Source organism: Aspergillus niger (assembly GCF_000002855.4).
Source record: "Aspergillus niger supercontig An08".
NCBI classification, from domain to species: Eukaryota; Fungi; Ascomycota; class Eurotiomycetes; order Eurotiales; family Aspergillaceae; genus Aspergillus; species Aspergillus niger.
In genome coordinates this window covers 1,749,150-1,769,609 of record NT_166524.1, presented here as the reverse complement: position 1 = coordinate 1,769,609, position 20,460 = coordinate 1,749,150, and the positions used below count along the sequence as shown (strand labels likewise).

Sequence of the window (20,460 nt, the reverse complement as noted above, 5' to 3'; positions counted from 1 at the left end):
AACTGTATGATGTTAAATACTCTGTTTCCAGAAGGTACTCAATCAAACGGCAATCCCACCGAAAGACGAAAAAAGTACACTTTCCGATAACGGGTTGGCATTGAGTTTTCCTCGAAGCGTCATTCGGGCCGATGATTGGAGGGAAGGGTAGCCAGGCATCGGACCGGATCCAGAACCGAAAGACCAAGGCAGGCAAACCGGGCTAGTGCTCACCGCCTGCGGTGGCCACAGGCTGGCTGCAAGCGTGGTCGATCCGTGTGGCGAACTGTCCCCCCAAGGAACCAATGGACGGTGACGGAGACGGGCCATCTCGGCAGTTTTTTTTTGGGGCTGGTGGCACTAATTGGCAGGAAAGGTCTGTGTGTGCGGCAGAACCGCTCTCTGCAACCCCCTCCACCGAACTGCAATCCAAATACGAGACTAACCTAGAATAGAGCTTTCTGCTTGCGATGACCTCACTCGGTTACACATTTGTGGCTGCTATCCCGTGGATTCCTTGTCAGGGGATGTATTTGTGAGACGAATAAGTCGTACGATGGGAATTTTCATAGTAGATTGGGATTATATTCCCTCAATTCATGATCCCCAGTAGACGACGGTAAGAAATTATAGTACTATCCACGCCGTGACTGTTGGGTCATGCAGCCTTGAAACTCGGGGAAGGGAAAAGGGAGGAGGGGGAATGGGACTGACTGGCTCCCGGATTGCGGACAGAAATTGCTTAGACTCCATAATTAGCAATGGAAAGAAAGCCAACGAAGGCACCCAGTGCTCAACCCCCTCAAATCCCCCAAAAATGTCGAGAAAAATTTTCGTCGGAGGCGGTCAGGCACAGCAGAATGGCTCATGATCCCCGGATCGGTGAGTTCAACAGCCCAATGAGAGAGCTCCATCAGCCCGCCGTACACAAAATTTTATTCTTGAGAATTCTTCTTTTCTCTCCTCTCCTCCTTCTTTCCTATATTCTTCCTCCTCCCGTGCAGAAGCAGCAGAATCAACTCTACTCCCTCCCCTCTTGCATCTTTTCCAAAAGGGTCTTGGAGGCTGCTGATGCTACGGTAGAGAGAATACCCCCCAGTCATACAGTCCCCGAGAGGACCTTTTTCCCCTCCCCCCACATACACACACACAGTCACCACCGCAATGCCGCAGTCCGCTGGTCACGAGGAGGCTGCCCTCCCCTCTAGCCCTCTCTCTGGAGGCGCAGTGGCCTACAGCCAGATCAACAAGGAATTGCAGCCGCTTCCCCCGATGGAAGCTCACACTGGGGCCGTGATCCCTCCCGCTTCGGCTCCCTACCGGGGCAGCAATGGGAGGATGGTCGCCGTCGAGCTTGAGGACGGCACCGTCTACCAGGGCTACAGCTTTGGTGCTGAGAAGAGTATTTCCGGTGAATTGGTCTTCCAGACCGGTATGGTGGGATACCCAGAGTCCATCACGGATCCCTCGTATCGGGGCCAAATCCTCGTCGTCACCTTCCCCCTCGTCGGCAACTATGGTGTCCCCTCCCGGGATACCATGGATGAGTTGCTGAAGACTCTTCCCAAGTACTTCGAATCCACCCAGATTCACATCGCGGGTCTGGTCGTTGCTACTTATGCCGGAGAGGAATACTCCCACTTCCTTGCTCAGTCGTCCCTTGGCCAGTGGCTGAAGGAGCAGGGAGTTCCTGCCGTCCATGGTGTTGATACCCGTGCTCTCACCAAGCGCATCCGTCAAAAGGGTAGCATGCTGGGTCGTCTGCTGCTTCAGAAGTCTGAGACTGTCAGCGACGCCACTGTTATCCCCACGGAGAAGGACAGCTGGAAGCCTTTCTTCGAACAGATCGAATGGGTTGATCCCAACAAGAAGAACTTGGTCGCCGAAGGTAAGCACCCTACTCACGTTCTTACTCCAGAGAAGGATCGTATCTGACTTGATATGACAGTGTCGATCAAGGAACCCAAACTTTTCTCGCCTCCCGAGAATGTCGCCCTCAAACACCCCTCCGGTCGCCCGGTGCGTGTCCTCTGCTTGGACGTGGGTCTCAAGTTCAACCAGCTGCGCTGCTTGCTTGCCCGCGGTGTTGAGGTTCTCGTCGTTCCCTGGGACTACGACTTCCCTACCCTTGCTGGAAAGGACTATGACGGTCTGTTCGTCTCGAACGGTCCCGGTGACCCGGCTACCCTTACTACTACCGTCAACAACCTGAGCAAGACCTTGAAGGAGGCCCGGACTCCCGTGTTCGGTATTTGCTTGGGTCACCAGCTGATTGCACGCTCCGTCGGTGCCCAGACCTTGAAGATGAAGTTCGGTAACCGTGGTCACAACATTCCCTGCACTAGCATGCTCAGCGGAAAGTGCCACATCACTTCCCAGAACCACGGTTATGCCGTGGACTCCAACAGCCTTCCCGAGGGCTGGGAGGAGCTTTTCGTTAACGCCAACGACGGTAGCAACGAGGGTATCCGTCACGTCAGCCGGCCCTTCTTCAGTGTCCAGTTCCACCCCGAAAGCACTCCGGGTCCCAGAGATACCGAATACCTGTTCGACGTGTTCATCAACAGCATCCAGGACACCATCGCTTCCTCGGAAGCTCTTCAGAAGCCTGTCTCTTTCCCTGGTGGCGTGAAGGAGGAGAACATCAGAATTGCTCCTCGCGTTTCCGTGAAGAAGGTCCTGATCTTGGGCAGTGGTGGTCTGAGCATCGGTCAGGCTGGTGAGTTTGACTACTCCGGTAGTCAGGCCATCAAGGCCCTGAAGGAAGAAGGCATTTACACCGTCTTGATCAACCCCAACATTGCCACCATTCAGACCTCCAAGGGGTTGGCCGACAAGGTCTACTTCCTCCCTGTGAACGCCGACTTTGTTCGCAAGGTCATCAAGCACGAGCGCCCTGATGCCATCTACTGTACCTTCGGTGGTCAGACCGCACTGCAGGTCGGTATCCAGCTCAAGGATGAGTTCGAGTCCCTCGGTGTCAAGGTCCTCGGTACCCCCATCGATACTATCATCACCACCGAAGATCGTGAGCTGTTTGCTCGCAGCATGGACTCCATCAATGAGAAGTGTGCCAAGTCCGCTTCTGCCTCGAACCTGGAAGAGGCTATGGGAGTCGTTGAGAGCATCGGCTTCCCCGTTATCGTCCGTGCTGCCTACGCCCTTGGAGGTCTTGGCAGTGGTTTCGCCGATAACATGGATGAGCTAAGGGAGCTCTGCGTCAAGGCCTTCGCTGCCAGTCCTCAGGTGCTGATCGAGCGCAGTATGAAGGGATGGAAGGAAATAGAGTACGAAGTTGTCCGTGATGCCAGAGACAACTGCATTACTGTCTGTAACATGGAGAACTTCGACCCTCTCGGTATCCATACTGGTGACTCTATTGTTGTTGCTCCTTCCCAGACTCTTTCTGATGAAGACTACAACATGCTGCGTACAACCGCCGTCAACGTCATTCGCCACCTTGGTGTTGTCGGAGAGTGTAACATTCAGTATGCGCTGAACCCCTTCTCGAAGGAGTACTGCATTATCGAAGTCAATGCTCGTCTGTCCAGATCCTCCGCTCTGGCTTCCAAGGCCACTGGTTACCCTCTTGCCTTTATTGCTGCCAAGCTTGGTCTGGGTATCCCCTTGAACGAGATCAAGAACTCGGTCACCAAGGTCACCTGCGCTTGCTTCGAGCCTTCTCTTGACTACTGTGTCGTGAAGATCCCCCGCTGGGATCTCAAGAAGTTCACCCGTGTCTCCACTCAGCTCGGTTCCTCCATGAAGAGTGTTGGTGAGGTCATGGCTATTGGACGTACTTTCGAGGAAGCCATCCAGAAGGCTATCCGCTCCGTCGATTTCCACAACCTTGGATTCAACGAGACTAACGCCCTCATGTCCATCAAGGGTGAACTGCAGACTCCCTCTGACCAGCGTCTGTTTGCCATTGCCAACGCCATGGCTACTGGCTACAGCGTCGATGATATCTGGAAGCTTACCCAGATCGACAAGTGGTTCCTGAGCAGACTTAAGGGTCTCAGCGACTTCAGCAAGCTCATGACCCAATACAATGCCACCAGTGTGCCTAGGCCCCTTATCCGCCAGGCCAAGCAGCTTGGTTTCTCGGATCGTCAGCTTGCCAAGTTCCTCAGCTCTAACGAACTGGCTGTCAGACGTCTGCGTGTTGAGTCTGGTATCATTCCCATTGTGAAGCAGATCGATACGGTTGCTGCTGAGTTCCCCTCCGTCACCAACTACTTGTACCTCACATACAACGCCTCTGAGCACGATGTCAACTTTGAGGACAAGGGTATCATGGTCCTCGGATCTGGTGTTTACCGTATCGGTTCGTCCGTCGAATTTGATTGGTGTTCCGTGCGGGCTATCCGTACTCTCCGTGAACAGGGCCACAAGACGGTCATGGTCAACTACAACCCGGAGACCGTCAGTACCGACTATGACGAGGCTGATCGGTTGTACTTCGAGAACATCAACCTGGAGACCGTCCTTGACATCTACCAGTTGGAGTCCTCTAGCGGTGTGATCATCTCCATGGGTGGTCAGACTCCCAACAACATCGCCCTGCCCCTGCACCGCTTGAACGTTCGCATCCTTGGTACCTCTCCCGAGATGATCGACGGTGCTGAGAACCGTTACAAGTTCTCCCGCATGCTTGACCGTATTGGAGTTGACCAGCCGGCCTGGAAGGAGCTCACCAGCACTGAGGAGGCTACTGAATTCTGTAACAAGGTCGGCTACCCTGTGCTTGTCAGACCCTCTTACGTGCTTTCTGGAGCTGCCATGAACACCGTCTACTCCGAGCATGACTTGGCCAGCTACCTTAACCAGGCTGCTGAGGTTTCCCGGGAACACCCTGTGGTTATTACCAAGTACATTGAGAACGCCAAGGAGATTGAGATGGATGCTGTGGCTCGCAACGGTGTGATGGTTGGTCACTTCATCTCTGAACACGTTGAGAACGCCGGTGTCCACTCTGGTGATGCCACCTTGATCCTGCCCCCGCAGGACCTGGATCCCGAGACCGTTCGCCGCATTGAGGAGGCTACCCGGAAGATCGGAAACGCTCTGAACGTCACTGGTCCTTACAACATCCAGTTCATCGCCAAGGACAACGACATCAAGGTCATCGAATGTAACGTCAGAGCTTCTCGCTCTTTCCCCTTCGTCTCGAAGGTTATGGGCGTTGATCTCATTGAGATGGCTACCAAGGCGATGATCGGCGCTCCCTTCGCTGAATATCCTCCTGTCTCCATCCCCAAGGACTACGTCGGTGTGAAGGTGCCCCAGTTCTCCTTCTCTCGTCTCTCGGGTGCTGATCCCGTCCTGGGTGTCGAGATGGCCTCCACCGGAGAAGTCGCATCTTTCGGTCGTGACAAGTACGAAGCTTACCTTAAGGCCTTGATCTCCACTGGTTTCCGCCTTCCCAAGCGCAACGTGCTGTTCTCTATCGGTTCCTACAAGGAGAAGATGGAGATGCTGCCCTCGATCCGCAAGCTGCACCAGATTGGGTTCAACCTCTTCGCCACCTCCGGTACTGCTGACTTCCTGAAGGAGAACGGCGTCCCCGTCAAGTATCTTGAAATCCTTCCGGGAGAGGAGGAGGACATCAAGTCCGAGTACTCGCTCACTCAGCACTTGGCCAACAACCTGATTGACTTGTACATCAACTTGCCGTCCAACAACCGGTTCAGACGTCCTGCCAACTACATGAGTAAGGGTTACCGCACTCGTCGTATGGCCGTTGACTACCAGACTCCTCTGGTTACCAACGTCAAGAACGCCAAGATCCTGATTGAGGCCATTGCTCGCCACTTTGCTCTCAACGTGCAGACCATTGATTACCAGACCAGCCACCGCACCATCATCCTGCCCGGCTTGATCAACGTCGCTGCTTTCGTGCCCAACCTGATGGTCCCTGGCTCCCCTGACTTCCAGCTCATGACCAAGGCATCCATCGCCGCTGGTTTCAGCATGGTCCGTGTGATGCCCGTTGGTGTCGACGCTTCGGTCACCGATGCTCGTGCTCTGAAGATTGCTCAGCAGAACGCGGAGAAGTCCTCCTTCTGCGACTTCAACTTCTCTGTTGTGGCTACTACCGACAACGCCGACCAGATTGGACAAGTGACCGGTGACGTGGGATCCCTCTTTATTCCCTTCAACCATCTCTCTGGCAACATCAGCAAGGTTGCTACGGTCACCAACCACTTCGGCGCCTGGCCGTCCAGCAAGCCTATCATCACCGATGCCAAGTCGACTGATCTGGCCTCCGTCTTGCTGTTGGCCAGCCTCCACAGCCGCAACATCCACGTCATGAGTGTGTCGTCCAAGGAGGACATCAGCCTCATCGCTCTCAGCAAGGAGAAGGGTCTCAAGGTGACTTGCGATGTTTCCGTCTACAGCCTCTTCCTCACGAAGGATGACTTCCCTGAGTGCAGCTCGCTGCCCTCGGTCGAGGACCAGAAGGCCTTGTGGGAGCATCTGAGCACCATCGACGTCTTCTCCGTCGGCAGCATTCCCTACCAGGTTGCTGGTGAGAAGAGCTCCCCTGTCGCCGGTATCGCCGAGACTCTGCCGCTCTTGTTCACTGCCGTCTCCGAGGGTCGCCTGACCGTTGAGGACATTATCGCCCGTCTCTATGAGAACCCCAAGAAGATCTTCGAGCTGCACGACCAGGCAGACAGCTCTGTCGAGATCGAGGTTGACCGGCCGTACCTGTTCCAGGCCCCCCAGGGTGCCTGGTCTCCTTTCAACGGCAAGAACGTTCGGGGTGCTGTGCAGCGTGTTGTCTTCCAGGGCAAGACCTCCTGCCTTGACGGTGAAATCATCTCCGATGCCTCCACTGGAACCGACATGTCCACCCACCGGATTGTGCCCGCCTCTCCTTCCGTGAAGGCCATGTCCCCTATGGTGCATGCTCGTCCCGAGAGCTCTCTCGACCGCAGACTGTCCTTCTCTGGAACTCCTCTCCGCCCCGGCCGCAAGCTTGCTGAGCAGGCCCCTGCTGTGGGAGAGCTTGGACCTCCTCTGTACACCCCCGTTCCCCAGGTGTCTTCTTCTCTCCTTGAGATGCTCTCTCGGTCTACCTTCAGACAGAAGCACGTGCTGTCCGTCAACCAGTTCACTCGGGCTGACCTGCACCTGCTCTTCACTGTGGCTCAGGAGATGCGTCTGGGAGTCCAGCGCCAGGGTGTGCTTGACGTCCTGAAGGGCCGTGTCCTGTGCACTCTCTTCTACGAGCCTTCCACCCGGACGTCCGCTTCTTTCGATGCTGCCATGCAGCGTCTGGGAGGCCGCACCATTGCCATCTCCACCGAGCACTCCTCGACCAAGAAGGGTGAGACCCTGCAGGATACCGTCCGTACCCTCGGCTGCTACGGAGATGCCGTTGTTCTGCGTCACCCCGATTCCAGCAGCGCCGAGACCGCGGCCAAGTTCTCCCCTGTCCCCATCATCAACGGTGGCAACGGCAGCGTTGAGCACCCCACTCAGGCGTTCCTCGACCTCTTCACTATCCGTGAGGAGCTCGGTACCGTTACTGGCCTGACGATCACCTTCACTGGTGACTTGCGTTACGGCCGCACTGTGCACTCCCTGCTGAAGCTGCTCCAGTTCTACGATGTTCGGGTGCAGCTGGTTGCGCCGAAGGATCTGTCCCTGCCTGAGGAGGTCCGCCAGCAAGTCATTGCCTCTGGCCAGCTTGTTGTGGAGTCTGAGGAGCTGACTCCTGAGATTGTTGCCCGCTCCGACGTTCTGTACTCTACTCGTGTGCAGAAGGAGCGCTTCAGCGATCTGGCTCAGTACGAGCGTCTGAAGAACAGCTTCGTCATCGACAACGCTCTTCTGAAGCACGCCAAGAGCCACATGGTCGTGATGCACCCTCTGCCCCGTAACGCGGAGATTTCGGAGGAAGTTGACTTCGACCAGCGGGCGGCCTACTTCCGCCAGGTTAGTTTCTCCCCCGACCCTTTGTTTGAACATGATGCTGATGTTGGACTACAGATGAGATATGGTCTTTACTGCCGTATGGCTCTGCTTGCGTTGATTCTGGCGCCTTAGGTCATTCCGGGGTATTGACGAGTTGTACGAATTGAGGGAACCCGAGGATATCTGTGGCGTTGTTTCACAGGTCTGAATGGCGACCTCCAAGCATCATGTGTGATTTACGTTCCGTGTTGCTTTTCTTCCTTTTTTCCGCATTGGCTGGTGTTTTCTTTCGAAAAGTTAAGCAGTGTTATACATATACCGCGTAGGCTGCGAGGCGATTAGAATGCCCGCATGATAGATTAGATGAATTTCCTTCCATGAACACAATCATCCCGTTACGTGTGATGTATGTGGTGTGTGTATTATGTATTGTGTGTGATGTGTGTGTTTTATGTGTGTGTTCTGTGTGTTGTGTGTGTCGTGTTCGTTATGTGTGTGTTTTGTGTGTGTTGTGTTTTCTGTTTGGTTTGGCGTTTTCTGTGTTTTGTTTGGCGTGTTTTCTCTTTCTCTCTTTCTTTTCTTTTATCCTTGGGTTTGGATGGACGGACTTTGGGATTTTTGGGAACACTGGACTGGCGTTGAATATGCGGGACATTTTGGGTGGGATGGACAACAACAACAACAAGAGATACCCCTGACGACTATGAACAAGATACCACCGAGAAATGTTGATCATGACTCGCGAACAATACTATGATGATTATTCGATGCCATTTATTTTCCAATTTTCCCAATCTCTATATCTCGTATACTTTCCTTGTCTTATTGAATCTCATTTCAAGACGAATGTATGCCTAAGAATCACTTGTCATAATGGTTGTTGGTTACCTCTGTATCTGATTTCATACTTCCTACAGAAAAGTAGTATGCACGTTATGAAGATTATGCTATGCATTCAAGAATCACCGCCAACTGGTCTGAGCGATGAACGAGATTCATTCTAGCATCGCAACTCTCGCCCGAGTGAGCCAGATGACGTTGAGCGGGCTGCAGATGGCGTGCTTTCTCCTCCAGAATGCACCACTTCGGGCCTCTTATTCATCAGATCAAACTATGTGCGCAGAATAGCCATCAACTGTTCAATACTTACTCAGAACCAGCAATCTGAAGATCACTTACGCAGCGACATAAACCGACATCACCAAGCATCGTACAATGCAGGTCTTGAAGTATCCAATTAGTGGGTCTTTACCATCAAACAATCCCCACATCATCATCAGGAACATCTAGCTGCACCCCCACCCCCGAACCTTGTCAACTCTACTTCCTCTTGGGTGGACTACTCCACCAATCTCGTCATCACCGCTCCAGATTGCGCATCGGCTCGTGGATGTAAATATGCCATAGCAGGCAAGGATTAACCATTCTGGACCCTGACAATGCCTTTAATCGCGGCAGCCATGATGTCTGTCCCACGTGGAGTACAACTCCAGCAGCCGGGTTATATAGTCCCATCTTGTCGTGGAAACGGGTCTGATTGACGCTGTCTGCAACACTCCAAGTTACTGCCAGGAACAGGGATTCATACTCCTGCTATGAAGCAGCATGGCATCCACACCTGAAAAGACAGTAGGGGCCGACGAAAAGGCCGCCTCCCCAACCACAAGCAATGTCACCAATATCAACGAGAAAGCTCTCCTTCGCAAACTAGACTACCGTCTTCTTCCACCACTGACCATCCTATATCTCTTATCATTCCTCGATCGCAGCAATGGTACCCCCTTCTTCCCACACCTGATGATTCCATCAAATCTAACTAGACTCCATTACTACAGTGGGAAACGCCCGACTCGAAGGCATGGCCACTGAAATCCACATGTGTATGCACCTTCCAACCCCACCGCATCACATCATATAACAACCCTAATAAGAAAATAGCAGGAGACCAATACCTCACCGGCCTAACCCTCTACTTCATCGGCTACGTCCTATTCGAAGTTCCCTGCAACATCGTCCTAAAGAAGACTACTCCCCGGATCTGGCTCCCCACTCTAACATTAGTCTGGGGCGTTGTGGCGACGCTTCTGGGCGTGGTTCAGAACTATGCGGGATATCTGACTTCACGGACTGGTACACTTCCCCTTTAATCTAATGATATATATGATGCTAATGGGCGTGTTAAACAGCCCTCGGCATAGCAGAAAGCGGCCTCTTCCCAGGAGTCGTCTTCTACCTATCCATGTGGTACAAACGCAACGAGCAACACTACCGCGTAGCATTATTCTTCAGTGCTGCTTCATTAGCAGGTGCATTCGGAGGGATTCTAGCTTGGGTTGGTCTACCACCCCGTTCCCTCCTTTATCATACACTGAGCTAATCATACTAAACAATGGATCAGGGCATAGCCCACATGAAAGGCGTAGGCGGATACAGTGGCTGGAGATGGATATTCATCCTGGTATTATTCCCCCCACACATCACTTCTACACCAACGATAAACTAACAAAAAGGAAATAAAGGAAGGACTCCTCACAGTCCTCATGTCCATCGGCGCTTACTTCTGGGTCTACAATTACCCCTCAACAGCCGAATTCTTGACCCCCGAAGAGCGCCAATTCATCCAATTCCGTCTGAAGAACGACAACGACTCGACCCGCGACGAACAATTCACCTGGAGTGCTGTCTTCGACGCTTTCAAAGACATCAAGGTCTGGTTATATGGACTAGCGTTTCACACGATGTCGCTGCCGCTGTATACTTTGTCTTTGTTTATGGTGAGCTATCCCCCTCGCTCCCTCCAACCCACACTCACTCACTAATCGAAACCCGCTACAGCCAACAATTATCTCCGCCTTAGGCTACACATCTGCCCAAGCTCAACTCCTCACTGTCCCGCCTTACGCCGTCGCCTTCATCCTAACCATAACCGTAGCTATTTTATCAGAGCGCACGCACCGTCGCGCGCCGTTCATTCTCCTTTCCACGGGCCTAGCATGCATTGGATACATTCTACTTCTGAGTGATCATCGACCAGGGGTATCCTATCTGGGCACGTTCTTCGCTGCAGCGGGGATCTACCCCGCCGTGGCGATTGTGTTGTCGTGGCCGGCGAATAACGTCTCCGGTCAGACGAAGCGGTGTATTGCGAATGCGATGCAGATTTCGATTGGTAATTTGGGGGCTGTGTTGGGGACGCAGCTGTATCGGACGGAGACGAGTCCGAGGTACTTTTTGGGTCATGGGTTTGCGTTGGGGTATCTAGTGGCGAATCTGGTGGTTGTGGGAGTGCTGTGGGAGGTGCTGAGGAGGGAGAATAGGGTTAAGGCGGAGGTGAGGGAGAGGGAGGGCATGGAGGCGCTAATGGGGGATGTAGGTGATGCTGAGGGGGATTTTTTGGGGGATAGGGATCCGAGATGGGTGTTTCAGACGTAGTGTCGGTATTCAGATAAATCTGGGGGGGTGGGTGTATAAGGGCTCAAATTGTGCCATGGTTCTCTTGTGCGTCTAATTTAGTGTGTCTGTTTCGTATTTCATTCCTGGAGGGTTGCGTGAGTTGGTTTGAGTAACCCTAACTAACTCCCACCGCTCATGCCGGGTAGCTGCTTATATTGACACTCCCAGTAGCTATGAAGACGAGTTACTCCGGGAATGTATGAGCCAACTGTTACAACCGGGTCAGTATTGTTCTATGTATGCAAAAATGCTGCGATAGGTACACCAGAGTGGAAGATACTCACTAGTTTGAACGCATCGGCTCAAGGTGATGGATGAACGTATCCAGAGTCTCTCCTAATTCGGCAACCCCGTCTCAAGGCCAACAACGACTTCCCAAAAGAGACATCTTCAGCCCACGACTTCCTTGTTCTTCTCAGTTCCTTCCTTTCATGATCAGAGTGCACCATCTCCTGGTTATGAAAGCGAACGATGATTTCTCTCTTCGGGTTACTTTCTTCAGCAACAGTCCTCTCTTTTTACTATAGTACTTGTTCATTCGCTACATCTTCATTTATCTCATATCACCACCATCAGATTTACCATGACAAGCCAGACCCCAGAAACGCTTAGCTGGTGGAGTTTGACCGGCATGCACCTTCGCCGACACCGCAAATTGGTCAAACGGCACTACCCACTGCCAGTAGGCGCACCACCCCATTCCAAGGGGGTCATAGCAGTCAATGCGCGAGAAGGCCAACGCCAAATAATTGTCTATAAGTACTGTGGAGTAGAAATCGCCGGTGCGGCTCCAGTCATCATCCACCTCAGCGGCAGGGGCTTCTGCGTCAAGTCGCATGGCATCGACGATGACTTTCTTCACTGTGTCGCACGTGATAATAGCACCTTCCTGGTCCTCGACGTTGAATACCGCCTCGCCCCGGAGTACCCATTCCCTGCGGCTCTCGAGGACGTCGAGGACGTATTGGAATTTCTCAAGGGGCATCCCGACAAGTACGATCTCACACATTTGGCGATCTGTGGGTTCGGGGCTGGGGGAAACCTGGCCTTGGCTATGGCGATCAGTTCCCCTCCTGACACTTTTGAAACTGCGGTTGTGTTTTATCCAATCACCGACATGTGGATCTCAGAAAAGCGCAAGATTCAACTCATGGATCCGAGGATAAGGGACAGGATGAGAAGGGGGACGGGTGGAGTGATGCCGCTATGGGTGATGGACACGACTCTCAAGTGTTATTTGCGCGGGCATCCTCGTAATATAGTGATGGATGTGAAGGTTTCGCCGGGTCGCCAGCAGGACATGACTAGGTTTCCGCGCAGGTGTTTCTTTATTACATGCGAAGGGGATCCGTGGGCCCTGGAAGCTAGGACGTTGGCAACTGGGTTGATGGGAGCCAGGCGTGGAACTCCGGCTTTTACGACAGTGAGGGTGATGGAGATACCTGGCGTAGGTCATGCTTGGGATAAGTATAGAAAGCTTGATACGCATGGAATGCAACTGAAGAACATGGCGTATAATGAGGCGGCGCGCTTTTCGAGGAGAGAGGTCGATCCATGACTTTCATGCATTCGTTCAGCTGTTAGTGGACTCTATGTGGTATTATAATTATCTCTAGGTTAGGCTAGGCCAGCTCCGGCCAATATTTCTGCACCAGCGTCTTCTTGTTCACTTTGCCCATGGCGTTGCGTTCAATGGCTTCCACCAGCTTGAGCACCGTCGGCACCTTGTAAGGCGCCATCTCCTGCTTGAGCTGCGCACGCAGACTCGCCAATTCCAGGGGTTCCGTCTATATCCATATTAGCATGCACTCACTCAGCCCGTAATAATAGAAACGTCAAACAAGGTAGACTCACCCCAGACCGCTGCTTAACCACGGCAGCCACACGCTGTCCCCATTCCTCATCCGCCAATCCCACGACTGCCACCTCCTGGATAGCATCCAGCCCCAGCATCTTCCGCTCCACCTCCAACGCCGAGATCTTATACCCTCCAGACTTGATCAAGTCAACGGACGCACGACCCTGGATAAAGTACGCCCCCTGCGCATCCCGTCTCGCCACATCCCCAGTCTTGAACCACCCATCCTCAGTGAACTCCTTCTTCGTAGCCTCCGGCTTGCGCCAATACTCCATGAAGACATTATCACCCTTGATCTCAATCATACCATCCTCATCCACAGCATCAATCACCTTTCCGCTCTCCTTATCGGTCAGCCGCACCTGCACGCCCGGCAACGGCCACCCCACGCTACCGTCAATGCGCTTCTCCGTCTCCAAGCCGCAGCTAATCGCCATTCCGATCTCGGTCATTCCGAACCGCTCGAGGAGAATCTGTCCCGTGATGGCGGCGAACTTGCTCTTGATGGGGGTAGGGAGCGCCGCGGACCCGCTGACCATTAGACGGAGGGATTGGGCGCCAGAGCGGGCGGCGGCTTCGTGCTCGGTGCCTCGGAGGTGGGTTTCGAAGTAGTCGATGAGGCGGGAGTAGATGGTGGGCACGGCCATGAACATGGTTGAGCCGCCTTCGCGCCAGCGGGTCCAGATCGTGGCGGGGTCGAATTTCGGGTGCATTTCGACGGTGACGCCACTGAGAAGACTGGCGGCGAGGCCGTTAATGATGCCGTGCACGTGGTGGAGGGGGAGCACGTGGATCAGCCGGTCAGTGGGACTGTATTTCCAGGCTTCGATGAGGCATTGTGCCTGGAAGGTGATGTTCTTGTGCGTGGTCACGCAGCCCTTTGGATTGCTGGTTGTGCCGGAGGTGTAGATCATTAGGGCGCGGTAGTCCAGGAAGGAGATCGGGCTGATGGTGGGGAGGGTGATTGCGGTGGTGGTTTGCTGGTGCGGGGTGAGGGGTTTGAAAGGGACGGGTTTGGTGATGCTTTCCTTGAGGGGTGTCTCGAAGTCCGCGAATGTTGGGTGCAGGAGAATCAGGGAGGGGTCGGAGTCTCCGATCGTGTAGAGGAGCTCTTTGACTGGGTGGGTGGTGCCTTTGAGTTTTGAGGTTAGTGTTTATCGTTGGGTTATTGAGGCGCAATAGCTATTCTTGGGTTCTCGGGTGATTGTCACAGTGCAGGGTGTGGTGTGGACATACAGAGAGGGACTGTGACACCCCCCGCGGCCCAGACGGCCCATTGCGTAACCACGTAGTCGTAGCCATTTGGCGTTAGGAAGGCGATGCGGCGCTCTTCCAGGTTTCCGACTTCAGTGAGGCCTAGCTCTTCCAGAATGACCTTCTTCAGGGCGGCCGCATCGGCTAGCAGTTGTCCATAGGTGAATTCCTGCCCTTTGGTGGCGTCGACGACGGCAACCTTGTCGGGAGTGTTCTGCGCAAAGGCATTTGCTTGCACGAACAAGGGCAGAGACGGGAGGGCCGTCAATGGGAGGGCCTGGTGCTCGGCATCTTGCCTGCGCGGGCCACGTCGATTGTGAGCATTACTTAGGGTTACAAGTAACTGCGGATCGAGGCTCGGGAGCGATACTCACCCTTGTATAGATTGGCCATTAGGAAGCCCCATGTTGATTGATTGATGTCGCAGGGGAGAGATTGTACTGATTGAAGGGAGGAAGAAAGATTAGATCGGAGGAAAAAGCGACAGACGAAAAAAAGAAGCAAGGAGCCCCAGACAGGAGCCAATAGAGGGGATGAACCCACTTGCTGTTGAGTCTGCACGCAATAATCTTCGTCCGCTGCTTATCGTTCGGAGTTTCACGCGGATTTTGTAGCCGAAACTGTTGGGGTCCGCCGCTCGGCTTCTAGATTTGGGACCGAGGTGGAACTTGTGTCCAGCCATGCCCACTTCATGTTGATGGAAAGCAATTGCTATCAGCTGCGCTTTCAATTGCTGGTGAGAGGGATCAGTTATCTCGTAGATTTGTATGAAAGAGCTGTCTTTTGGGGACAAGTATTGAAGACAACATCGTGTAGGCCATCGTCTCAGGTAAGCCATGTCAGATCATCTGTAGTCAGGCACCGTAAGAAAGGCTGTCAGCACACTAGCCACACTCTTCTCAGACAAGTAGCGAGTCATACTAGACAATAGCACCTAATGATAGCCAGCAAGAAATGTGGAGAGATCAGTTCAGTTGCCAGCTCGACTTCGAGGGAGAGATCCATGAGCAGCCTATCTTCACGTGATCCCACGTGTCCGGGATTGCTTGATGCCGACTTCGGAGATCCTCTAGACGCTTTTCCTACTACTCTATCCCCCGCTTCAGTAACATGATGGAGGTAGCTTGAAGGACAGGTATCTGCGTATCTCTGCTTGTAGGAATTTTTTCAGACTTGTCGATTGCAAGTTTCAATTCAAGGGAGGAATAATTTGTGCGGGGTATACATGGATCCATTGAACGTCGGTATAGCGCCATATACACGACGAAGCTCAGCGTTCATGGGTATGGGTAGAACATTTAGAGAATACAGAATAGAAGACACGAACATAGGTCCATTCTGGAGCACGGCGCGTGGGGTCTATGTCAAACAGACTGAAAATATAAAAGTGCACAAACGGGCGACGCAGAACACACATCATCAAACATAGCCTCCTGAGGCTAGTGGTAATAGACAGAAAGATAAGCCAATATACACGCGTCACTTAAATAATTGCAGCTGCCGCTGCAGTATCCGCTAACCCGGAAATAAGGGACTCAGACCGGGTCATCTGCGGTCGTTCGGTGAACTCTTCACCCGTCTCCAAGTCCTTCGCGACGAGGTCGGTAAAGTCCACGCCTACCTCGGTCAGCTGATCAGCCTGCTCATGCACGATGTCAATGCATTTCTGCCAGACAGTTGTGCCGCGTTGGACGCTGCTGAGCTGGCGCGTGAGCAGGGCGTTAAAGCCGTCAAGGTGGTGTTTTGCCCAACGGATACTGGCGCTGGACATGACCGGCGGAAAACACTGTTGGTAGATGCTAATGGTGTTCTTGATCAACGTGAAGTAGACGTAGGAGATCTGGAAAATGTAGAGTGGGAGGTCTCCCTCGAAGATACAGGCACTGCAGTAGGTTAGTATTCGTGCGACTGGGTGAGCGGTATCGGGAGACATACCGGATCCGTTTGGAGACGATTTCCGAGCGGGTTTTCAAGTACGCTTCCCGGGCTTGATCTTCAAAGCCTAGCCGCGTGAGCCAGGAGACCCTCGTTTTGGTCGACACGGGAAATGAGTGTGTATCCACGAGCGCTCGCAGAAGTACCTCCGCCAGGGTGGCTGCACGCTCGTCGACCTTCGTATTGATCACGTCCTGCGCGACCGCGTTGCCCTTCAGGCCCTTGGCGAGCTTGCGAAGCCGCTCGACGTTAGACACAGCCTCCTCAAACCGCTGCAGGGCGATGTCAATATCCAATTCGTCCACCTGCCCGTCCACCCAACGAAGATTCTGTTGCTTTCCATCCACATCGATACGCACCTCCGGCTTGTCGCGGGTGCTTTCGCCGCCGTCATACTGATCCGGCATGGGGGAATGGGAGGGGCGCCGGACGCCCAGGTAGCCGAATGACTCGGTGGATTTGCTTGCGGCCTCAGTCTCCGAGCGAAGATTACGTCGGAGATCCTCGACAGTCTTCCGGAAGGTCGCGAGCAGTTCCCCTTTAGCCGAGCTGTCGCGCTTGTCATGACGATAGGTAAACGGCTTCCCGCCGACGCGGACGTTGATTGCATTCGCAATTCCCCGGTCTTCGGCTTCATCTCGAGCAACCCCCGCGGAGAGATTGGCACCAAGGTCGATCATATCGACGTCTTGTAGGGGCCAGCATTCTTCCGCGACCAGCTTGGTGGGGACCGGCCCGCGATGGCTGCTCTGGTCAACCCGCTTGCGCTTCTTCGCGGCGATCAGCAGGTGGTCGTTGAGCAACACTATGTGAACTGGTCGCCTGGGCTTCCAGGTTGCAGAGTCCAGTTCCACCCAATGCCCCGTCTCCATCACGATGTGTCGGCCAGGTACCACCGGTAGGAACTTCTGGGAGCCCTCCACCGTCTTCCAGAGGGTTTGAAGCTGGACGTTCCACATGCTCTCCAGATTAGCGACAGAACTCCGGTTGGCATTACGTTTCGGCATGTACTCGTCAACGGCGGGGGACATGGGATTCGGGGTGTTGCCGATGGTGGTCTGTCCGAGCGCAGTGGTAAGCTCCGCCATCAGAGTGCGGAGGGTCCGCATTTCCCCTTTGAGCTTCTCCGCCTCCTTACTGATCTTGATGAATTGAGTGCGGTTCTGGTAAACATTTTGCTGCAGATCGGTCGAAGTTCGGTTTTTGACCTTGCGAAGGCTCTTCTGATATGCTTCGATTTCCTCTTCCGAGGCATTGGCGAGTAGGTTGGCAACGTCTGGCGGAGATTGGTGCCACGTTAGCACCCGTGGGATCGGGAGGGGGGAAACGCGGGGACCTATGTCGGGCGTCACTCACACTTGTCAACTGGGAGGCTAGGATCCCGAAGGGCATTCAAGTCCACCTTGGGGGGACCAGAAGACTCGGTGGACGGTCTTCGACTCGTCTCGGGTGGGCTGAGCCCGCCATACGTGGCTGGTGCCTTGGGCAGGCCCGGCACCGGCGGAGCGCTGACATCGAAGTCGGGGGCCTGATTAAAACGGGTGGAATAGCGGCGCTTGACTAGATCAGAGGTCGCGCCCTTCGAAGGGGCCCGGTCCAGGGATGTCGAGCTGGGAGAGGAAGTGTTCTGCCCTGGAGTACCGGCACCCTTACTGCCGTTATTGGTCGGCAAAGGGCCGGATATGGGCTTCGGAGCACTGATCTGGGGGCGGGGGCGGCGCGACTTGCTGCGGAGGGTCAAGCCACGGCTCTCCATGACTGGCAGCGAGTCTATGAGATAGAAAGATTGAGCCTGCAATCTCGTGGAAGGGGCGGAATGTACCGAGAGAGAGGAAGTATAGAGAGAAGGGGAGTATGGGAAGGGCAGCTCAAGCGGGACAGAAACCCCGAGGCGGAACAATAATGATCCCGGCAAAATTATCCGGGCAGCAAAAGAATCGCCGTCATCTCTTCACGTCCGCTTGTTTGCCTGTCTTGCTTCAGCTCAACTTCTCCCGCTCCCTCCCCCTTCGACGCCGTCCAGTTCCCTTTTCTTGGTGGACTCGCCCTTTCGCCGCTTCCGTCTCTCTTCCATCTTCACATCCCATCCAACCTTCATCATGAGGACGTCGACCTTGGTGGCCGCTACTGCCGGCACAATCGTCACCGGCCTTTTGGGTAAGGACACCAGCCCGGCCATCCACGGAACCATCATATACCGAGGTTGTCCAAACTTAGATGCTGATCGCCTTCATTGCCCTTTCTAGCCTACGCCGTCTACTTTGACCACAAGAGACAGACCGATCCGGAGTTCCGCAAAGCTCTCAAGAGGAACAACCGCCGCATGGCAAGGGCTGTCAAGGAGGAGGCTGAGGCCCAGGGTGCCATGCAGCGCGAGGTCATCAAGAAGGTCGTGCAGCAGGCCAAGGACGAGGGTTTCCCTACGGACCTGGAGGAGAAGGAGGCCTACTTCATGAGCCAGGTCGCTCAGGGAGAGTCTCTTGTTGCTGAAGGTATGCATCTCCCGGCCTGACGCGCTTTGATCACGTCCCCTACCCTATCTATGCATTGGCAATCCATGTACCAACCGCACTACAGAACCCATTGAGGCTGCCTTGTGCTTCTACAAGGCCTTGAAGGTCTACCCCCAGCCCAAGGACCTGATCTCCATCTACGACAAGACCGTGCCCAAGGAAGTGCTGGAGATCCTGGCCGAGATGGTCGCTCTGGACTCCGGCTTGAAGCTGGGCTCGTTCACTGGCGAGAGCGCCGCTCCGGAGAGCCACGGAGTCGAGTAAATTCGATTCCATCATGACTTCTGACTCCCGGCCTCCCCATCTCTCTCCCTCTTGCTTCGTTCACCCACCCGCCCTTTTCCCGCAAATGAACCTTGGCCTTGAAGGTGTGTGTCTTCTATAATATCCGGCTCACGCTGGGCCGTGGCCTGGTCCTCCGGCAGCGACGGAATTATCGGAAATCGCTGTCCGTCTGCCAGTCACCCTTCTCCCCTCTCCGTTACCCATGTACTTCCGCACCATTTCCTTTCCAGAATTCCCTGTATATGTGCATTGTGTCTTGGCCGCCGACCTGGCGGACATTTTTGGAATTTTTCGGCGCCATCACTGTGTTGTTTCTTCTCATCTTTTCTTATTCTCTACCGGGCCTGAACGGACGGCAAATGATCCGAGTCACTGGGGCCGGTAATATCTTCTTCCCGAGGTTTTCTCACGATGGGATGGAAACCCGGGTTATGTATTCCTAGACGCACGAACATGTAGTAGTTGAGAGTGCACGAGTCACTTGAGCCAAAAACGACGATTTGTTTGATGTGAAAGAAGCGCATATGTATGAAGTTGTAAGGAGTATGGTGAGCGGTGGGTGAGCTGTGAGCGGTGAACTGCGTGGTGATGTGTTTATTGTGGTGCACGGTTATACTTTGTCTGTGCTAAGCAGCTCCGAGACGCGAAATTGAACCAGGCAGGCATGCGTAATCAGCTCACACCCTCTTCATATCTTGGGCGACGACCCTCTTCGTTAGCCTGACGGTGCCAGGGTACTAAGTTAACTAACAGGGTCTCCAAGGGACAGGGAAAAGGGAACAGCCAGGATCGGCCCTGAAATTGGCTGGTCTGAGGCACGCCGTCGGGCTGATGGGGCGAGGGCAGGCCAATTACACCAGCAGCGACGGGGCTATTGGCGAGTAGCGGAGATTAGCGGTGCTTTGCGACCTCCACTTGGTTGGCGGTTTCAATCAATCTCGATTCACCGGGAGATTGCCTGCCTCCTGTTGGTCCCTGAGGGTCTTTGGGGGGGTTGAAGGACCAAAGACCGTCCCTGCCTTGATTTTTATAGCCATGAGCATGTCTCACTCCGGCCTCTTTCTTCTCGTGCTTCCCTGTTCAGCCTCTCACCCCCCGCGCGCTTTCCTTCGTTAGCTGCCTTGTTTTGGGATTCTATTCCCACGTCACTCATTTTTATATACCAATCGTTGCTGTTTCGGATCTTCCTGTGGAAGACTCCATCCTCTCTTTTTTTCTCTGCTTCTATATACTATAACCTTTTCAAGAGTCGATATC

The 20,460-nt window shown here is 54.0% G+C and overlaps 7 protein-coding genes across 7 annotated transcripts; 4 read left to right on the top strand and 3 right to left on the bottom strand.

Annotated features, from left to right (window-relative positions):
- Positions 1–1,143: 1,143 nt before the first annotated feature.
- On the top strand, positions 1,144–8,037 carry An08g07420 (uncharacterized protein; the record flags this gene model as incomplete). The annotated part of the gene is made up of 2 exons (XM_059749181.1): positions 1,144–1,867; positions 1,928–8,037. The coding sequence occupies 2 exons, from the start codon at positions 1,144–1,146 to the stop codon at positions 8,035–8,037; spliced, it is 6,834 nt and encodes a 2,277-aa protein (XP_059601211.1).
- Positions 8,038–8,900: 863 nt separating this feature from the next.
- Positions 8,901–9,420, bottom strand: An08g07410 (hypothetical protein; the record flags this gene model as incomplete). Its single annotated transcript, XM_059749180.1, has 4 exons — positions 8,901–8,970; positions 9,056–9,151; positions 9,208–9,338; positions 9,382–9,420. The coding sequence occupies 4 exons, from the start codon at positions 9,418–9,420 to the stop codon at positions 8,901–8,903; spliced, it is 336 nt and encodes a 111-aa protein (XP_059601210.1).
- Positions 9,421–9,510: 90 nt separating this feature from the next.
- On the top strand, positions 9,511–11,650 carry An08g07400 (uncharacterized protein; the record flags this gene model as incomplete). The annotated part of the gene is made up of 8 exons (XM_059749179.1): positions 9,511–9,679; positions 9,741–9,785; positions 9,844–10,035; positions 10,092–10,237; positions 10,304–10,324; positions 10,425–10,679; positions 10,741–11,274; positions 11,618–11,650. 8 exons carry the CDS (start codon positions 9,511–9,513, stop codon positions 11,648–11,650), a joined length of 1,395 nt encoding a protein of 464 aa, XP_059601209.1.
- A 291-nt stretch (positions 11,651–11,941) lies between these two features.
- An08g07390 (uncharacterized protein) lies at positions 11,942–12,916 on the top strand (the record flags this gene model as incomplete). Its single annotated transcript, XM_001392817.1, has 1 exon — positions 11,942–12,916. The coding sequence occupies one exon, from the start codon at positions 11,942–11,944 to the stop codon at positions 12,914–12,916; it is 975 nt and encodes a 324-aa protein (XP_001392854.1).
- A 64-nt stretch (positions 12,917–12,980) lies between these two features.
- An08g07380 (uncharacterized protein) lies at positions 12,981–14,876 on the bottom strand (the record flags this gene model as incomplete). Its single annotated transcript, XM_001392816.1, has 4 exons — positions 12,981–13,145; positions 13,213–14,348; positions 14,453–14,766; positions 14,845–14,876. 4 exons carry the CDS (start codon positions 14,874–14,876, stop codon positions 12,981–12,983), a joined length of 1,647 nt encoding a protein of 548 aa, XP_001392853.1.
- Positions 14,877–15,740: 864 nt separating this feature from the next.
- On the bottom strand, positions 15,741–18,161 carry An08g07370 (uncharacterized protein; the record flags this gene model as incomplete). The annotated part of the gene is made up of 4 exons (XM_059749178.1): positions 15,741–15,843; positions 15,991–16,353; positions 16,406–17,681; positions 17,762–18,161. 4 exons carry the CDS (start codon positions 18,159–18,161, stop codon positions 15,741–15,743), a joined length of 2,142 nt encoding a protein of 713 aa, XP_059601208.1.
- A 343-nt stretch (positions 18,162–18,504) lies between these two features.
- On the top strand, positions 18,505–19,182 carry An08g07360 (uncharacterized protein; the record flags this gene model as incomplete). The annotated part of the gene is made up of 3 exons (XM_001392814.3): positions 18,505–18,562; positions 18,652–18,897; positions 18,983–19,182. 3 exons carry the CDS (start codon positions 18,505–18,507, stop codon positions 19,180–19,182), a joined length of 504 nt encoding a protein of 167 aa, XP_001392851.1.
- Between the last annotated feature and the right edge of the window lie 1,278 nt (positions 19,183–20,460).